General features: G+C 44.6%; 3 protein-coding genes across 3 annotated transcripts in view; 1 reads left to right on the plus strand and 2 right to left on the minus strand.

The window, feature by feature from the left end:
- The window catches only part of LOC139479677 (QRFP-like peptide receptor), a 123399-nt gene that overhangs the window by 63705 nt on the left and 40107 nt on the right, over positions 1-19587 (minus strand). The window lies entirely within an intron of this gene.
- LOC139480349 (uncharacterized) lies at positions 9-18628 on the plus strand. Its single transcript, XM_071263413.1, has 5 exons — positions 9-54; positions 181-261; positions 17666-17722; positions 18114-18371; positions 18577-18628. Exons 1-4 carry the CDS (start codon positions 51-53, stop codon positions 18347-18349), a joined length of 378 nt encoding a protein of 125 aa, XP_071119514.1. The 5' UTR covers positions 9-50; the 3' UTR covers positions 18350-18371; positions 18577-18628.
- Positions 1779-11834, minus strand: LOC139478275 (uncharacterized). The gene is made up of 2 exons (XM_071260690.1): positions 11704-11834; positions 1779-3889 (listed from the first exon to the last, which is right to left on the minus strand). The coding sequence occupies exon 2, from the start codon at positions 3825-3827 to the stop codon at positions 1779-1781; it is 2049 nt and encodes a 682-aa protein (XP_071116791.1). The 5' UTR covers positions 3828-3889; positions 11704-11834.

Consider the following 19587-nt stretch of genomic DNA (forward strand, 5'->3'; position numbering starts at 1 on the left):
GCTCTGGATGCCTAAGCAGGGTTCACCAGCTCTGCTTCAACAACGTTATCATGGGTAAGAAGCATTTTATTCTATTTTTGTACACCAAACACTATATATATCTTGAAGAACGTTGGCCTTCTGTTTGTATCATGGTTTCTTTATGAAAATATTCGTCGAACATGTTGCTACCCATTACAGATATTACCAACGTCATCAACAGTCAAGACAGACACCTTTCTTCAAGAAATCTGCCCCAAAAGAAAAGCACTGAATGTAGGGGTGAGGTACTCCATCGGTCTTGCGTTTCGCTGGGTTTTTTTACCATCACCGATGGTGTTGCCAATTTAAATTTCGTTTCGGAATCTAAGCACGGTGCATGATTTTCTATCAAAATTTCAACATGAGCTAGGAAAGGAATTCGAAGAGCGGAAGAGCAAGGGCTCTGTGAAAGTAAGCGGATTGTGTAGCCTATATATGGCTTCACGTGGCATTATATTGGTGTTACGTACGTAGTATACCAGGTAAGTGTTGCCCTCGTTGCCGACAAGGCCATGACTTAATTAGGGTGTGAGTTGGTGTGTGGCTCGGGCTACTCTGTGGTGCTTACACAGTAGGCGTGGGGCTAGGCAAGTTTACGACACATACTCTCGAGTGATCCTAGTGATAGAACCCTTTCTTTGTTTTGATAGGACATGTCGATATCGAATTTCTGAAAGCCCAGGAATAATGCAAAATCTTTATTGATAATGGCTGTTTCCAACTGGATACATGTAAAAGTGATCTTCAAAATGGAACCGAATTTAGCATGAAAACAAAATTCGATAAACGTAAGGGTTTGACAAGGAGTATTATGGATAAGACCTGATACTAATTATATACAGTCACTACCAGTAGTCTAAGGCATTGCAATTCACCGTGCAAAGTTGTGCCCCTTGGGCACGCCAGAAACCTATGGTTTGAATCCCGGTTCGCCCAATGTTTTATAGTGAGAACTCATGTCGGTGCTATGCCGACGATCATAGCACTAGTGGCACCAGTTGACACTATGGTGAGTCAGTTATATTATCAAAGATAAGAGAAGGGTCTGAAAGACGTCTACTTACTTTGAATGCTTGAAACTCGACTGTCTCCCTCATGGGCTCCCGGCTAGCTGATTGGCTGGGAGGATTTCCGGGTCCTGCTGCTTCCCGGGCACGGGCTGCGGCTCTCGGTTATCTTCGGCAGTAGTGGCGGACATGGCCGACCACCACACTCCCCCCTATTTACAGGAACCTGATGTCCTCTAGGACCTGCGGCGGGGTAGGACCCTATATTCTGCCCTGGTAGACCACCGGGATCTTCAGAGGTTATGACGTTTCATCTTCTATAGAGATATCCACCTCGTAATCCCAAAGCTCTTCGGGACTAGTAACCACTCCTTGGATCTCCATTTTCAGCCTTAATTTTCCGACCTGGATTACTTCTCGGAAACCTTGGACGCTTCCCAAGTTTCTATTCTCAATGGAGGTCCTCCAACCAAGATCCTTGGACATCTTCCAGGTTGCCATTCTCAATGGGAGTCCTCCAACTAAGATCCCTGGACATCTTTCATGTTTCTATTCTCAATGGGGGTCCTCCAACCAAGATCCCTTGCCCTCTGTCCTGGACAGAACTCCATGCCTGTACATTCATTTTTCTTGTGGCCCGGTACAAATACCGGGCCCCTGGATCTTGCACCAGATGCCCAACAAAAATATCGGGCTAAGATGGCTGCTCACGACCCAACAAAAATGTCGGGCTGACCTCATCCCTCAACTCTAGGGGATCCTGTAGATGGCCCTGGCGTTGCTGGTGGAGCAGCGCAGGACCTCTTCTACTGGGACCCCTCGGGCCTGAGCCACGAGCATGGCCACATCCCCAATCCTGTGGGGGGTATTGATACCCCCTCCCCCAGGGCTGAGATGAGGGGAGTCTGTCTCCAGGAGCAGTCGATTCCGAGGAATCGACCGGAGACCCTCCTTCTGCCACCGGTCAAACCCCTGCACCAAGGAGTTGACACTAAAGTAAGTGCTGGGGAACTCCGCCAGCCAGGCACTCACATCACTGGCTCTCCCCGTGAAGCTATGGAGATGAACCACCCGGGTGGGTGGTAACTTCTCCTTAACTAGCCTGAGGGCCAACCCTTGCACATCTGACCCGTAGGGGTCACCCTTACTCCCCCTTAGGTGCAGCATTAGGATTTGGTCGTCCGTGGGGATAGTGATGACCTTCCTCAACACCTCTTCCTGGCGGGCCCACGTGTGCGATGGGGTCGTCCTGTCTAGCCCTACCTCTCCCAGGGCTCTGACATTTGGGGAGGACGTTAACAGGTCCACCAGTTGTCCTAATTGTTGGTGGTCAAAGTCCCCCGCGTTTTTGGGATGGACTCCCACGGCGACCTTCCACTTGGGGTCATTGTCGACCCGGCTGGGGTACGTGGCCGGGTCACAGAAGACTGTGACCCCCCCCACCAGCTGGACCGGCTTCTGGACACCCTTTTTGGCTCTAGGGTGTTCCAGGAGATCATCGACCGAGAGGCCCCGCCGCTGCCCCAGCAGGTCTCTCCCAGTCCGGTCCAAGTGAAAATGGACATCAATGGCCTCTAGGCCCTGTTCCTCATCCGAGGTGGCCTCCACCTCCGAGCTAGCAGACCAGGTGACCACCCGGCCCGCTGCCTTTGGACTCTTGTCCCGTCTCCCCTCTTCCCGGCGCTGAAAGCGCAGGGTTTCCTGCCGGCCCCTTTCGCCCACCGGCTCCAGCATGGTTCTAAACTCATTTCTCCTGGAGCCCTCCAGCTCAGACAGGAGTGCCACCAGGACACGCCAGTGGGCGAGGCAGGCCAGTGAGTTCACCGGCCGCAATTTGAATTCTCGGGGCACTGCCCACTTTTGGTAATAGCACATGGTTCGTAAGTCCTCCGCAGCCTCGGGGGACACCTTACACTCCTCGGGGACCCGGCGACCGCGGTCCGCACGCACTTGAAGATCTTCTAAGGTGGCCCCGGGACCGACAAGGAGCGACGCTAGGTGACGTAGGGCCCGGACTCTATCCTGGGCCTCTTCCCTGGTCAGCTTCCCACTCCCCGTGAAGTACAGGGGCAAGTGGGCCATCTGCACATGCTGCTTGAGCTTCCTTGATCTGACTCCGCAGCCTGGCACCGGACACGCGGAACAGCGGTCCCTGGTCACCCCACGGGAACGCGGGGTAACTCCAGAGGCGCCCGGCCGACGTTGGGAGAAGGAAGTTGCAGCGTTCCTGGGCTGTACAGGCACTTGGAACTCTGGTTCTGGCCGTGGGTGACTGTGTGAGCAGCGAGGGACAGCGGACCGCCGCCTGACGGAGGACCGCCGCCTTGAGGGCGACCATCCCCCTGTCACTTGGCGCTCCCCGCCCTCCGCTCCCGCAGGACAATAGACCTGTAACGCCTTTTTCCTCGCTCCGCCCCGGCTTCCTTCGTCCCACGACTCATTTGAGGAGCTCGCCCGTCCTCTCTTCCGGGCGATTCTCCCCATCTTCTCGACGTCCGTCACTGTTACCCCTCTCCCCCGGGGTATCATTTGGGCTGGCTTGGAGAAGTCCACCAGAGGGCCCTCCAGTGACTTGGCCCGGCCCATCGGTGACTTGGCCCGGCCCGACGGTGACTCGGCCCGGCCCACCGGTGACTTGGCCCGGCCCATGGGCGACTTTCCCCGTTGCACCAGCACCGTCCTGGTAAGGTACTTTTCCGGCACCGGAGCTCCATGCTCGAAGATGTCCCTAATGGTCACATTGACCTTCCCTTCGTAATATGGCTCAAGACCTGGGTCCGCGCTGTCACTGCTTGACATGATTTCTCTCTTTTTGATGGGTAGTCGCTTTCCGGCTTGTCAGATTCGCGTTGAAAAACTGCCTGCAAGAGAAAGCATCTTGTTTACTTAACCTATCCACCTACAGGTTAAGCAAATTACGTTTTACCCCACCCTGCAGGGTGGGCACTCATAGTGTTCCATGGTTTCAGCCTCTTCCGGCTTCACTCCGACACAGGCCCCATGAAACCACCCATCGCACTTATCGCACCCTATCATGAAGGACCCGTCATCTGGCCTCCGACACACACAGAACAGCTCTCTTTCGGGTGACTCCGGACTCGACTCCTCATAGAGCCAGTCTAGCCCCAAGTCATCCACCGGCCTATCCGGTTTTCTTCTCTGGAGCCAGATGGGCAAGTCCCTGTCTCTACAGGGCTTGATACGATCATGATGTACCGTCATTTCCTTTCGAGGACCCTGGACCACAAACAAGTTGGCGGTCCGCTTCCTCACTATCAAGTAAGGCCCCTTCCACACTGGGCACAGTTTCTTGCATTTTCCCAACACGGTCGCAGAGTTCAGGATGTAGACGGCATCACCTTCCTCGAAGGTTCGTGTAAGGGTCTTGAGATCATAGTCCTTTTTCATTTTCAACACCGCAGTTTTCAGCCGACTCCTTGCTAGGTCATGAGCTTCCTGCATGGCATATTTGAGGTCCCTGACATACTTGGGGAGCGCTGATTCTTCCTCCTCTGTGGGTTTCCCAAACATCAAATCAGCAGGAATGTTGATTTCTCGCCCTAACATCAGTCGGTTGGCCGTGAAGCCCGTATGTCGGTTAACTGAAGACCGGATGGCACTGGCTAGCTGTGACAAGTACTCATCCCATGAGGATTGGGACTTCCCGATGTGACATCGTACCATTTGCATGAGCGTTCTGTTGTACCTCTCCACCTGACCGTTGGAGGATGGTCGATATGGGGTAGTCCTCGACTTGGTTACTTGAAGTAACTCACAGATAGCCCGGAACAGTTTGCTTTCAAAATTTCTTCCTTGATCCGTGTGGATCTGGAATGGAAAACCGAACCTTCCAAAAAACTCATTAACCGCCGCCCTAGCCGTCTCTTCCGCCTTCTGACATGGCAAGGGAATGCATTCGACCCACTTTGTGAACTGATCCACCATCATGAGGATATACTCGTTTCCCTTTTGACTCTTTGGTAGTGGGCCCACGAAATCCAAGTGTACCCTCTCCATCGGGGCTCCTGCGTGAAAGCATTCCATTTTGGCTCTGACATGTTTGAGTGGCTTTTTGTTACAAGAACACTTTCTGCAGGTAGCAATGTACTCTCGAACATCTTGGGAGCTGCGATACCAAAAATATCTAGCTTTTAGTCGCTCTCTTGTCTTTGCTACCCCAAGGTGTCCAGCTGTAGGGATGTCGTGTAGGCACCTCAATGTCTCCCCCTGCAGTCCCTTAGGGATCATGAGCCTTTTTGGGGTCTGCTCGGTTGGGTCTTCTTTTGTTACCAGGAGACCATGTCTATCTTTTGTAAACATTTCCTTGTTGATCCAGTAAAACTTGGCTGCCGGGCTTGATAAATAGAGTTCCGCGTCTGTGGGGGCTCTTCCTTCTTCAATCCATTCTCGTACCCATCTTAAGTCTGTGTCTTCCTGTTGAGCATTGAATATTTCCTCCTGGGAATACCCAAACGAGCCTGAGGATTCCACATCTCCTTCCTGGGGCTCCTCGACTGACGATCTGACAGTCACGCCCCCTCCCCCATCCACTTCGATGGCTACAGTTCCTACTCTTGGATTTGGGTCCTTAGTACTTTCCGCTTCTCCCTTTGAGAATTCCGCCAACAGATCTTCTGTGGTGCAGAAAACTCTGGACGTTACTCCAGGTGGGCACTCTTGTACTTCAAGTACTTGGTTTGATCGAACCCTTGGGGTCCGTCTGGCCAGCGGGATCGTGTAGTCTACCATTTCTATAAAGGTTCCCCAGTTCTGGTGGGCTTTCTGGCAGTATCTACACCCTCCACAGGGCAAGGATTCAATTTCCATGGCAGAGCGGTAGTGTTCACAGGAGTCTTCAACAGGAATCCTTGATAAGCTGTCTGCGTTTTGATGTTTTGCTCCCGGTCGGTGCTCTACCGTCATGTCATACTGGCTTAACTCTTCGAGCCACCTGGCTAATTGCCCTTCAGGAGCCTTGAAGTTCAGCAACCATCGCAAACTACTGTGGTCTGTTCGGACGGTGAAGGGACGGCCCAAAAGGTAATGTCGATACTGCCGGGTGAAACGGATAACGGCCAGCAGTTCCTTTCTTGTGGTGCAATACCGCCTTTGCTCTGGGGATAGTGCGAAGCTTCCATAGCTGATGGTGCGTTCCTTTTCATCTTGTACTTGGATAAGTTCTGCCCCAATGGCGTATTGGGAGGCATCAGTGTCTAGTATAAAACGACCTGTGTTTCTGGGGAGGCCCAGGACTGGTGGGGACATAAGGGCTTCTTTCAGCTCTTCAAAGGCCTCTTGCTGCTCACTCCCCCAGTTGAACGGTTTCTTTCCCGTAATGTTATAAAGGGGAACGGCCATTTTGGCATAGTCTTTTATGAACACCCTGTGGTAATTTGCTAATCCCAGGAAACTTTCCACTTCCCTGGTAGTTCTGGGGATAGGCCAGTCTTTCACCACTGTCAGGTCCGCTTCGTTGATCTGGATCTGCCCGGGGCTGATGATTCTGCCTAGAAATTCGATTTCCCTCTGGAATAGGACACATTTCTTGGGTTTTAGTTTCAAGTTGTAGTTCCGGAACCTCTCCAACACTGCCCTGAGATTGACAAAGTGCCCTGGTATTCCCGGACCGTTCACTACTGCATCGTCGAGGAAGGCCAGCACGATGTCCCAACTAAGTCCACTCAAAATCAAGGACATTACTCTGGCGTATGTGGCCGGAGCATTGCAAAGGCCAAAGCCCATCCGGACGTGTTCGAACAACCCATACTTGGTAACAAAGGCAGTCTTCTTGCGATCTTCCTCTTTGATCTTTATCTGCCAGTAGGCTGAGTTAGCATCCAGCTTGGAGAACCACTGACTGTCGGCGAGAGTGTCGAGGCATTCATCTATCAGCGGCAGAGGGAACACATCCTTAGAACAAACAGAATTCAGCGATCTGTAGTCTACACACCAACGTACCCCTCCATCAGACTTGCGTATAAGCACTGGTGCTGCAGCCCATTCGGAAGTAGACGGTTGAATGACTCCTGCCTTCAGCATTTTGGTGAGATGTGCTTCTTCCTCTTCCGCGAACCCGAGAGGTGTTCTTCGCATCCTCTGTTTGATTGGCTTAGCATCTCCTGTATCAATGGTGTGTTCTAGGGCTGTAAAGTTGCCTAGATCTAATTCATCTCGAGCAAACACATCTTGAAACTCGATCAGCAGATCGGCCAACTTCCTTCTGTCGGGTAATTTGAGATGGGTGGAAGAACGATGGTACAGGTCTTCCAGATGCGGTGGTGGACTAGGAAATGGAGTCGATGTGACACTTTCACCGTCTGTCTCTGAGTCGGTGTCCCCTTCATCCTGATGAGAGGTTTCACTCCAGCCCTGCCCTTGGGGATCTTCATCTGGGTTGATTTCCTCCACCTCCAAAGCTAAGCCTACCTCTTGTCCTTCACTTAGCTTGACGGTACTTTCGGAGGGATTTACCATGCAGATAATGGGTTCCTTGCCTGGCCCGTGTAATATTCGGGGGATAAGAACTCTTCCCAAGATGGCCTCGTCGGGTTCCGTCATATACTGACGGAGCTCCTCAGTGAGCGCACACTGGACCATTCGCACTGAGTTTGGGGGAATACTAGTCTTGGATGCCAGCCGGATCCCGCATACTGCGGGACCTCTTCGCGACTTGATCATCATGGGGACTTCCATTCCACCGACAACTAAAACCTGCTCCTCCAAGTTAATACTATTGCAATGGCGAAGGATGAAATCTGCTCCCAGCAACATGTCATCTTCTATTGGTGCCACACATATGGGCAATCGGTAGATTTTCCCCTGAATCCTTATTCTAGTCATATCTGTTATGAAGCCTTTCATTTTGAGATCTCTTCCGGCATTCTTTAACACGACTTCTTGTACTGTGGGTGGTTGGTCCGTCAATTTACGGAACAGCTTGTCGGATATAACTGTCATCTCAGCTCCACTGTCAATCACAGCTTCTGTTGAGCAACCCTCTATCTCCAAGGTAATCATGATCGAGGCTTTGTGGGTCAAGGTGCTAATGTTAATCATTGGGAGGCCGGTTTCCTCATCGGTGTAGTACCCTACTTGTCTTATGGATGAGTCAGGAAGGCCCAGGTGTGATAACATTGTTGGATCCGCTGTCCATGGTGTGACTTGATCGGACCCCGCCATTCCTGTTCCCGTGTCAGGGGGGCGTGGCGGATTGCCCATGGTATCCCCTAAATGGTTGAGTGAACTCTGACCTACTTCCGCCAGTCCTGTTCCCGTGTCAGGGGGGCGTGGCGGATTGCCCATGGTATCCCCTAAATGGTTGAGTGAACTCTGACCTGCATCAGTCAGTCCTGTTCCCACTCCTTCCTTTTCTTCTGGGGTGAGTAGAAACGTTGGTTTCAGTTCAACTGTTGGGTCCGGGGGACGTGGTGGGTTGCCAAGGGTATCCTCCAAGTGGTTGAGCGTACTCTGGTCTTCCAAATTGGACCGGTGCCCCTCCGACTCTTTGAAGTGGGTGTATTCAGCCATGGGTTGCTTCAGCGACTGGTCCATTTCGACGTCAGGTGGTCTTGTATTCTGGCCTAATGGTGTGATTGGGGATGAACTCAGGCCGTCTTGTTCATCCCCTGGAAGTTTGGGGAAACCGGTCGAGGAATCATGAAGTTGACTTTCTTCTCGGGGTTAGGACTTCTCTTCGGACAGTTGGCTTTAAAATGTCCCCGCTCACCGCAGGCAAAGCATCCGTCAGTGCGCCCCGGACTGGGGGACCGGGAACGGACGCGGGCTCTTGCTATATTCTCCGCCAACTTCGTCACCAAGTTTTTGATCTCTGTCACATCCTTCTTTGTTTCCTTGGTTTCTTTTTTAATTTCTTCCATGTCCTTCTCCACTTCCCCCATCCGTTGGTCGATGGAACGTGGTTCTCCCACCCGATTCAGGCTTGCCTGCTCACCTTCCACCATGACTTGCCTCATCTCTCGTCTGGGTTGGCGCCCGTACACGACTTGGGCATGATGCTGAAAGTGGCGAACTCTGTCTATGGCATCCTCTAGGGTATTTGGTCGCAGGTTGGCCACAAATTGGCTAGCCTCCTTATTTGAACATCCTTGGCAGAATTTGGTTATTACTTGTTGGTCCACATAATAGTCGGGCAGGCCTGGGAAGGCAATTACAGCGGTATTTACCAAGCGTTCGGACCAAGCTTCCAGTGATTCGTCAGACTCCTGGCGCATTGTTTGGAATTTAATCTGGGCTGTTTCGGGTAATTCCGACTTATCAAACCGCTTCTTCAGTTTGGAAGCCATGGCCTCGAAGGATATGTCGGGTTGTCGTCCCTTGCATATGGCGAAATAGCCCAAGGCCTCGTCCTTTAGGCAAAGACAGAGAGTGTCAAACTTTTGTTGGTCGGTCCATCGGTGATTCCTTGCCCAGGTATCTAATTGGACATGAAACGCACTCCAACTCCCCTTACCTCCATACGAAATGGGTGGCGTCTTCAGGCCCGTTCCCCAGTCGGGCCGATCCTGGCGAGGTCTTGGGTTCGCCTCACCTCGTTCACGTTCTTGACCCGACCTGTGCTCCACGCCTTGGGGAACTGTTCGGCCAGCTGTCTGTGCTTCTCTTATGGCCTCCCTGTTTCGGCCTACTTGTGGGGGTCTCTGTTGGTTGGCTTCGACCGTTCGGGTCCGGTAATCCACTCCAGGAATATCTGCTTCCATATTATCCACTCTATTTGGATGGACCACCTCACTGGCCAGTGTCGTCTCACTGCTCTCTGAATGTTCCATTCTTGGCGGATCAAATGGACTGTTGCGGGGGAGCCTGGGTTGTGGCCCTGTATACCCCGATGGAGGTTGATGTACAAATTTGCCCGGTGGTCCTGCAGCCCTGCCTTCAAAGTTGGATATGACATCATTGATCGAGTTCAACTCCCTCTCAAATCTCCGGTCCATGGTGAACTCCGGTCCAACGTCCACTCCTGGATGTGACTCCATGCTCAGGTGCTCCCGTATCTCCGCTTCCTCAGATTGTATTTGAGTACCTCCTTCTTGTCTGCCAATCTCGGCCCTACGTAGCTGGTCCTGCAGCCGTAATATCTCTTCTTCCGCTCTCGCCCTCTCTTCTTCAGCTCTACTTAATTTCTGTAGATACTCCTCCTCCCTCTCTTGACGTTCTTGTTCCTGTCTTCGCGTGGCCAGTTCCCACTGATATTGTTCTCTATATATCCTTTCCCGTTCCCACTGCAGAACCTCCAGGTCCCTTGAGTACTTGGCCAAGGGCGAACCTGGAAATTCAGCCCTCTCTACCCTGTCCGTAAGAAAGGGGTGGGGTCTGCCGCCTAATAAGGGGGGTGGAGCGCTGGAGTAGCGCCCCGACGTTGAAGCTTCCAGGCTTGCCGGTAGGTCACGACGGTGGTAATCCGGATGGGGTGGGTGGTGTGGGCTTGCCAAGCCGCGCCCCCGGGGGGCTGGTGAATACCCGCCCCGGGCAAGGTGCCCCTCGGACGGAGATGACGTGATGGTACTCCCCTTGCCCTTAATGGAGGCATGCGTCCGATTGATTGGTGACACAGAATCTGCTGAGGAGACACTAGCAGGCGAAGTGGGTCTACGAATGGCTGGCGTTTCCGGCGGTGTGTCCATGGTTATGTTGAAATCCTTCGCTACTTCAGTTCCCGGTCTATGATGTCAGCTGACACAGTATATACTCCAACGTTTGTTTTAGCACTCTGCTGACTGGAATTGCCAGGCAATTGTAAATGCTTCTAATAGCAGAAATGGTATACTTCGTACTCAACATACACTTCGATGTATTAAAATCTGTGTTCCCACAGTATGTCGAATCGAAACATGCACAATAACTGTTCCTGTCACTGAACCTCACCTGTTGGAGCTTGCGTGAGCCAGTTGCACATAATATAACATTCAGCAATAAAAAGTCACTATTGATTAGTCCGTAATAATTGAGTGATAATCCGTTATGAATCCCAGAAATGCCAGCAATGTGAAACAAATCCCACACAATAGCTGGGTCGACGATCCTGGTAGGACGGACAATCAATCGATAATCAATGTTCTTTGGAATTCCTCTGCAGAGTTGCTTGAAGACGAATTCCAGCGAGTCCGGCCCCAAACGATGCAGAAATCACTCAGTATAATTTAGTTACATCTCACATGTTATTTCCAAACACATGAGCGGTTTGAAAATCCCGCGCCGAGCCCGTATTACCACACTGACATGTCAGTGTAACCTGGGCTCGACGCACGTGGTTGGCTGTGTATACTAACACAGCCACGTGCGCCGATCGACAATCAGCGATTTTCGCTAACAATTCTCAATGACAGCTGCTCCGGGTGTGCGGAGCAGATGACGGGTGCAACTTAGAGACAAGGTGCGACAATATTTCACCTCAAAATCGTTTGAAATGAAGCTAAAAACTACTTATGTCACGTTTTTCAATCCAAGATGGCGGATGTGAAAAAATGACTGATGCGACGACCTGTTGCGTTCGTCGGACTTTTATTCCCGTTTTACGGATTTGTTCACAGCGCCATTATAGTGAGAACTCATGTCGGTGCTATGCCGACGATCATAGCACTAGTGGCACCAGTTGACACTATGGTGAGTCAGTTATATTATCAAAGATAAGAGAAGGGTCTGAAAGACGTCTACTTACTTTGAATGCTTGAAACTCGACTGTCTCCCTCATGGGCTCCCGGCTAGCTGATTGGCTGGGAGGATTTCCGGGTCCTGCTGCTTCCCGGGCACGGGCTGCGGCTCTCGGTTATCTTCGGCAGTAGTGGCGGACATGGCCGACCACCACAGTTTCTAGGTTGTCAGCACCATATCTGTGCTCGTGGCTTTCCTCCCACATTAAGCTGACACGCCACGATATAACTGGAATACTGTTAAAAGCGGTGTTAAACCAAACTCACTCATTCAAGACTCACAACTTTATCGATGATCCAATGTTTTCTGGTGCGTGTGGGGTTATGTTAGTGATGAGTCACAACTGTATATTTTAGGTTACCCAAACATGCATCATACATTTTTATTATAAAACGATATGTCATATTATCACAGGAGCAGTAATCATAACATACAAATAAGTTGACAGCATTGATTGCTAATTCCTATGTAATAAGAACGTGTAGTGGCCCACACAAGCAGGTGTGTCACGTCTGATTACAGGTGAATGGGTTGTCTGATATGGTCTTGTATGATAACACAGTATCACATGCTGAAAGAAATTAGTGCTATTGCACATACACAGTATCAATGAATGTATTTCTTTGAACTATTATTTCATTATTACTACCAAGCACACATTTGCTATCTGCATAATAAACCTAACTTATTTCTCATCAATTTACAAACAAGTTAAACAGTATTATTTTTCATTGAAATAACTTGTCGATACAATAAGGCAAAACCTTCACATATGTATATGAATAGATTCCATTCTCTATGCAAAAGCCAAAAGTTGAATGTTGTGATTACGAAAGGTTGGAAGTGTCAGATCATATGTACCTGGTAACTCTTTTGGGGACAAACTGTCTTAAAACATAATTTAGGATTTATTCATGTTCAAGGCATCTATTCTCAAATCTCACAAATTATCATCCTTGGTACATACTTTTTCAACCAAAATTTTGTGAAATAGGAATAATCTTGTGAAAATAATAACATGTTTTTACTCCCTGAGGTAACAAGGTTATCAAAAACATTGACAAAATCATTCATGACCAGTCAGAATGTGGATAAGGATTAAGGTACTTTGACAGAATCATTCGTTCATAATTTTTGCGAAATCGTCATTACAAAGCACATCGATAACAGAATTGCGTTGCATAAATTGTGGTTGTAATACAGATAGGATCATGCACTATGAGAGATTCAAATCCACACATGTGTTTGTTTTTATGAAGGCTCACATTTTGCTATTGTGTTTAATCTCTGCCTGTTTATTTGTCTTTACAGGTTTAGTTCAATTTAATATCCATTTTTATACAAATATTATAAGTAAGTGAACTAGCCACAAGTTTCAAAACATACTTTACATAACTTGTTAACTTTAATATGATATATTGTGTTTACATGTTTTAAGAGTTTGGCATACTAAAGTAGTAGGCATAAGAAAAAGACAATGAATAAACATAGTCTGATGTTTGTCAGGTCATTCATACCATTCAGTGTATTCATATTAATATTTCACAAGGGGTTTGTCAGCTAGGTTAAATGTAAGTTTAGGTAAGCGGACAAAAAATCATGTGTAAAATGCTTTAAAAAGTCTATTAAAGTCTCGTCACTAACATTGATTTCAGATGTAGAATACAACTTATCTTGACGTGCCTATTTTAAAGTTTTATGATAACAAGAATTTTAAATGGAAGAAATTCAGTAGTCATTGTTAGGGTTATGTAAACTAGATAAATATCTAAATAGATATTTGTAACTCTTGAGTTAAATCTGATAATGATTAACATAACATTCTATTATACAAAATGGTTTTTTTTATGGAAGCATGTGTACAATGCATGAAAGACAAAGTTGATATTCACCAAAAGTTTTTTCAGTAGTGAAATCTTGAGACAAATCAACAATAATTCTTTTTCACAAGCAGTGCTATAAAAGAGATGATTAATTGATGCTTTATTAAGTTTTTGGATAACCATTAACATTTCAAGAAATCTTTAATCTTAAGTTGCCCCTGCACATCCTTAATGTTTGTCGGCACTGTTTGCTGATCCCTACAAGATACTTACATTATATTAATGGCAGATTGCCTTCCAAATATGATGTTTTTATTGGTAATTCATGTTTTATATAAAGATACACATTATAACTTATTTCTACTTATGTCATAAAAAAGCAATAACTGCTGATATTGGTTTAGGGAAAATGAATGTAATTTAATAACCAACTGGATACTTTTTACATTATTATTTTAACTGCCCATTCAAGCAACAACAAAAAACCACACACGTGCGATTCTTATGTCAATTGTTTAAACTTCATTATCATTTAAAAATATACACTTGAAAATAAGAAAGTTGGAATAATGACATCAGCTTGGAATAATTACATGAGATAATACTGTTTTAATATCTCAAAGGTTTAATTTTTTTTATATACAGCAACATGCGGGCGCGACTGTAACACTGATGCAATTATAGGATCTTTAGGCTACATGTATCTGAGAGAATTTGATTAATCTTGACAAATAGAGAATCTCACCCAAGTGTCTTTTGATATCAAATATATCAACACGAGTTGATAAAAGTGGAAAAATTCCGAGGCTTGCCGAGGATTTTTGCCACTTTTATCAACGAGTGTTGATATATTTGATATCAAAAGACACGAGGGTGAGATTTTATTTATCATCCAACATCCTTCTTTCAACTTTTTCAATTTGTATACAGTAATTAGCAGTGTCTTCAGTGTAAAAAGTACTGCAAACAGCTTCAGTGGCAGAGCCATTAGTGATGTCATTTGATTGTGACGTCATGGTAACCAGTGACGTCACAATGGTCTGCAAAGCATTGTGATGTAATTTCATTGCAGCGATATCTACAGTGTAGATATCGCTTGATCTCATCCAAGCGATATCTCCTGTGGGAGCCAGTTTTGGATGATAAATGTTGTATGATTTATTCATCATTCTTGTGAATTTCAACCGGTTCCGAACACTACAGCTGGGGCACTGACAATATGGCCCAAAACATACAGTTTATGTTAAGTGCGCAAGACAATGTCACAATACTTAATGATAAAATACCATTTTGAAAATACATGACACTGATCTTATTGCATCACAGTTTTGTGAGATGTTTGTTTATGAATGTTTTTTGTATGGCATTATCAAAATGTTTAAAAATCAAGTTTTCATTAAAACATGACAATTTCAGTATTACATGACATTTTCAGACTAACTATTGTCTTTAGACTTGAAATTCATATCATTCTCATGTTACTGTCACTTTATCTAACTCTATTAATACCTATATATATGCTACCAATTTTATTCAGTATATCAGGAGATAAAAATACTGTGTTTTCAATGTTTCTCTTGGTAACCTGTAAACTGCACTAAATTGAACTTGGAAACGAAAACAGAGAATGAGGTTTCAAATCTTAAATTAAGCATGGTTAAATCTACAGGTAACCGTGCTCCACATTAAAAACATGTTGTGTTTATGCTTGTCGTAAGAGGCGACTAACGGGATTGGGTGGTAAGGCTAATTGACATGGTTGACGCTTGTCAACATATCCCAATTCATAGATTGAAGTTCATGATGTCAATCACTTTATTGTCTGGTCCAGACTTCTGTACAGACCACCGTCATATAGCTGAAATATTGTTGGAGTGCAGTGTTAAACAAGAAAGTGAACAAACAAACAAAATCACCGACAGTGGTGCTGTATATGCTTAAACAGTTTGTTTACACATAGGTCAGGCATTGGAAGCATGTAGCACAAAAACTACCATGATGTGGGCACCCCAAAAGAAAATTAAGCTAGCCACTAGGATGACATATCACTCACTGTGACACAAAAGATATGACGTAACATTTCTAAAATGAAAAGTGCCAATGTCAAGCCCTCTGTTGTCCTCAAAACTTGAAATTCATTCTCTCTGTAGATTTTTATGGTTTTCTGCAAAAAATGTATTGCCACACATCCTTTCAATATTGTAGTGAAACTTTGCATGTTGTATCCTATAAATATAAATATTTTAAAATGCTTATAGACAATGACTAAAAAAGTACTACTTTATAAAATATTAGTTTCCGTTTCAAAACAGCCTTTTTAATAAGAGGGGGATTATTGTGATTTCATAACCTGATTGTCCAATCAGAATCAAGTTATTTCCATCAAGTATTTGTGGGAAATCAACTCATCAAAAATGGAATTGGAATTGACTGCCACTTAGCCGTCTTAGATTTAGAACAAATCTTCTCCAAAACTTCAATTGTGTTGATGCCATAACACCAATATTGATAAAGCTTTTTATGGCCATTACTTCTTAAGTCATTTTTGTTTGAAAGGTGATACATGTGCAGTAATTTTAGTGCTCTAATGAAATCCAGTATGTAGAGATTGTAATGGGGATCATCACAGATTCTGTTTTCGTAATGTTTTATATTTTGACCATTACATGCCCTTAATTTGCACTCTCTCAAAATGCAATTCTTTGCACAATACAAGCAATCTTCTCAGAGACCACTGGACAATGAAACTTTACCTGATTGACAACCCCAATTTCTTGAATTGGAAATTTGCCACCCATAACTCGGTTATTGCTCAAAATAATGAAATTTGGTTAGATGGTAGTGGGACTCAAGACTTGTTCCTTTTCACATTATAATGACATGATAATTCTTCCAATATTAAGGGTGTTTTTCACTTCTTACTCCTCGGTTTATATTCTTTAGTGCAGAGTTTTGTCCCTGGATGTGTTCGGTTCATGGTTCAGCATCATACACATGCTCATGGGTTTGACCGGTGGTAAATGTCTAAGACCTACATCACCCAGGGCTTTCCTCCCACATCAAGTTGACACGCCGTGATATACCTGAAATACTGTTCAAAGCGGCGTCTAACCTAACTCACTCACTCATTCCAGGTGAGCGAGTGTTCATGTGCCACAGTGAATAAAAGAAACCATAATTATTATAAGGAAGTATGTTGCACAAAGTTATTTATTTAAATGTTACATCAGTTTCATAGTAAGTCAATTTGTCCATGTGTCTCTGTAACTGATGGCAACCAATGAAACAACACTTTCAGTACAAAAGTTCCCCCAAAGTACTAGTTACATGTGCCATAAGCCAAAATTAGCTGCCCTCTCTGGCTCAGAGTATACTCCTGAATGGAATTTGCTAATATTAGCTATATATATGGCATGCATCACAAAAGGTCTTCAGCAATCCATGCTTGCCATAAGAGGCAACTATGCTTGTTGTAAGAGGCGACTAACGGGATCAGGTGGTCAGGCTCCCTGATTTGGTTGATGTCAGTCATCGTATCCCAATTGCGTAACCTGATGCTCAAGACATCAGTCCCTGGATGGACTGGTCCAAACTCAAATATTTACAGACTGCTGTCATATAGCTGGAATATTGTTATAGAAACAAGCAAACAAACACAACAATAAGTTCACTGCTGCATCCTAGCAACAGTATTTTTGTAAACAAAAAACTAAACCAAAACATATATTACTGTCTACATATCCTATTGGTAGGGAGTTATGTAGATTCTTATTTAGAAACCAGTGGAGCTTAGTATCCACAGTGCACATAGAGGGGTTACGTTATTGTAGTTTGTCCAATATTATTAGTAAAGGATGTAATGGGATTTGTTTTGTAATAGGATCGTGCCATGTATGTCAAGACATTTGTTTGTACATTATATTTGTAACACATGTTTAGAAGGATAGAAATTTATCTTTGTCTTAGCTAAATGCTTGGTACGGGCCTGTTGAATAAATTCAATGTTTGTCTGGTAGGCTTGTCTAATTTTGGAGGCATTGTGGATTTCTGAGAATGGAAATTGGCAATTGTTATATTTGTATGACTATCCAATTACATTAAAGTTGCAATTTATGTATTGTTCAAATATTTATTTGACATTTCCAGGACCAGTAAAGCTGCAAGATTTTGTCGGCCAGTCAAAAGTGGACACTGCAATCCAAGGTATCACTTTTAGTGCTATCATGAAGATGTTATCAATGAAATTATTGGTATATGATTCCACATACAATATCATGTATCGCATATTTATTCCTTGAGGCTATACTATACAATTCAAAGTAAATGCTGAAATCACATGTGGTTAATATTTTTATAATTTATGTAAATTGTTTTAAACCAAATTAGAATTGTTTTCAAACAAAAGCATTTCATGTCCAATTGCTCATCCCAAGTATAAAAGAATCTGCACACAATATTGAAACTTGAAAAATGCACAAGATTGATTTTTCTCTCAATATTCTCAATACTCAAATCAGTATTCTGTAAATAAACAAGTTTTGTACAATTTGATTTGTTTTCATAGTGATAATACTGATGTAAATACTATTTTCAGGTGAAACTTTCTTTCTCATGGTGGGGCACACGCATGAAGATTTGGATCAACTGTTAAGTGTATTTGCAAGGGAACTTAGACAGAAGCCTGCAACAACCCGCGATGCCCTCCTTCAAGATTGGGGACATCCGGACACCCACCACCAAGCTATCAGACTTCAAGCCCTTCATGCCTGCCCCAAGGGAAGCGACAACCCTCCCAACTTAAGTTCAAGAGGCAATAGAGAAGAACAATGAAAAACTGCAAAAACAATCAAAGGTAATTTCAATAAATATTGCATTTCTTTTGAAATATGTATTGTGATGTGTAATATTAGGGTTAGTCAGCGTTACTTAGAATATGTGTAATGTGGGCAGAGAAACAACCCAACTTCATGAGGTTACTATATTTGCTTTTATTGTATAGATGCACTGTGATTTTAATTATGTTCTCATATTCTTTACATTTATTTTATTACTTTCAGATCACTCTGACAAAGCACCGAAGGCAAGCGTCAATATCAGAACAATAATGAAGGAGCAGCAAGTATTGCTGAAATGTACATATTTTTTGTCTAAGCTATGTGGCTAAGATATTGCCGAGGATTGCATTGCAGGAGTTTTGTACTTTGTATGTTTTGTGTTTCTTAGTAAAGCTGTGTATTTAGAATTGTATATATATATATATATTAGATGAGATGTGCATGAGATGTGCACAATGAAATTTATGAAACAATATATGCAGTTATATCGTAAAATCTTGGTTGTGTTCTATTTTTTTTCCATGTCTGAAGTTAACCTTCTTTCAGAGTACAGTATATCACATGTAGGTTGTTTCTTTGAATTTCAACAGGGGATTATATATTTGGTTGGCCCCATGGATTAATTATGAAATTTATTTTTTGAGAATCACATTCACCTTTAATGTTGTACACTTCAAAGTCGTAAAAAGGCCATTGAAGATGGTCACTGAAATTCTCATAATAATTTAGATAATTATACGGTAAGCTCAAGGTTCAAGGATTTGCATCTGTCTTGTATACAAAGGTTATGAGGCCAACATATTGTTCCATTGTTTAATTCGAGTGACGTCAACTTTTCCTGATAAATTTGGTAAATATAATACCAAGATAAATATATTCAATTGCTGAATTCAATTTAAACTCTCCAAAGATTGATGCTTGATATTACTGCCGAAAAAAATTCTGCCAGAAATATCTGTAGAAAAAGGTCATTTAAAGCAACACCAGATTAAACTATCCAATGATTGAACCTTATTTCTCCTGAATTTAAACAATCCTGCTATATATTACTGCAGAAAAAAAATCTGCCAGAAATTTCTGTAGAAAAAAAAAAATTCTGCCAGAAATTTCTGTAGAAAAAAAAAATACTGCCAGAAATTTCTGCAGAAAAAAAAAATTCTGCCAGAAATTTCTGCAGTAATGCATTTTCTGAGCCAATTTTTGAGCTTGTAAACATGTGTACACACTGGGACA

Source organism: Haliotis cracherodii, unplaced genomic scaffold, assembly GCF_022045235.1.
Source record: "Haliotis cracherodii isolate W230 unplaced genomic scaffold, xgHalCrac1.p SCAF_4, whole genome shotgun sequence".
NCBI classification, from domain to species: domain Eukaryota; kingdom Metazoa; phylum Mollusca; class Gastropoda; order Lepetellida; family Haliotidae; genus Haliotis; species Haliotis cracherodii.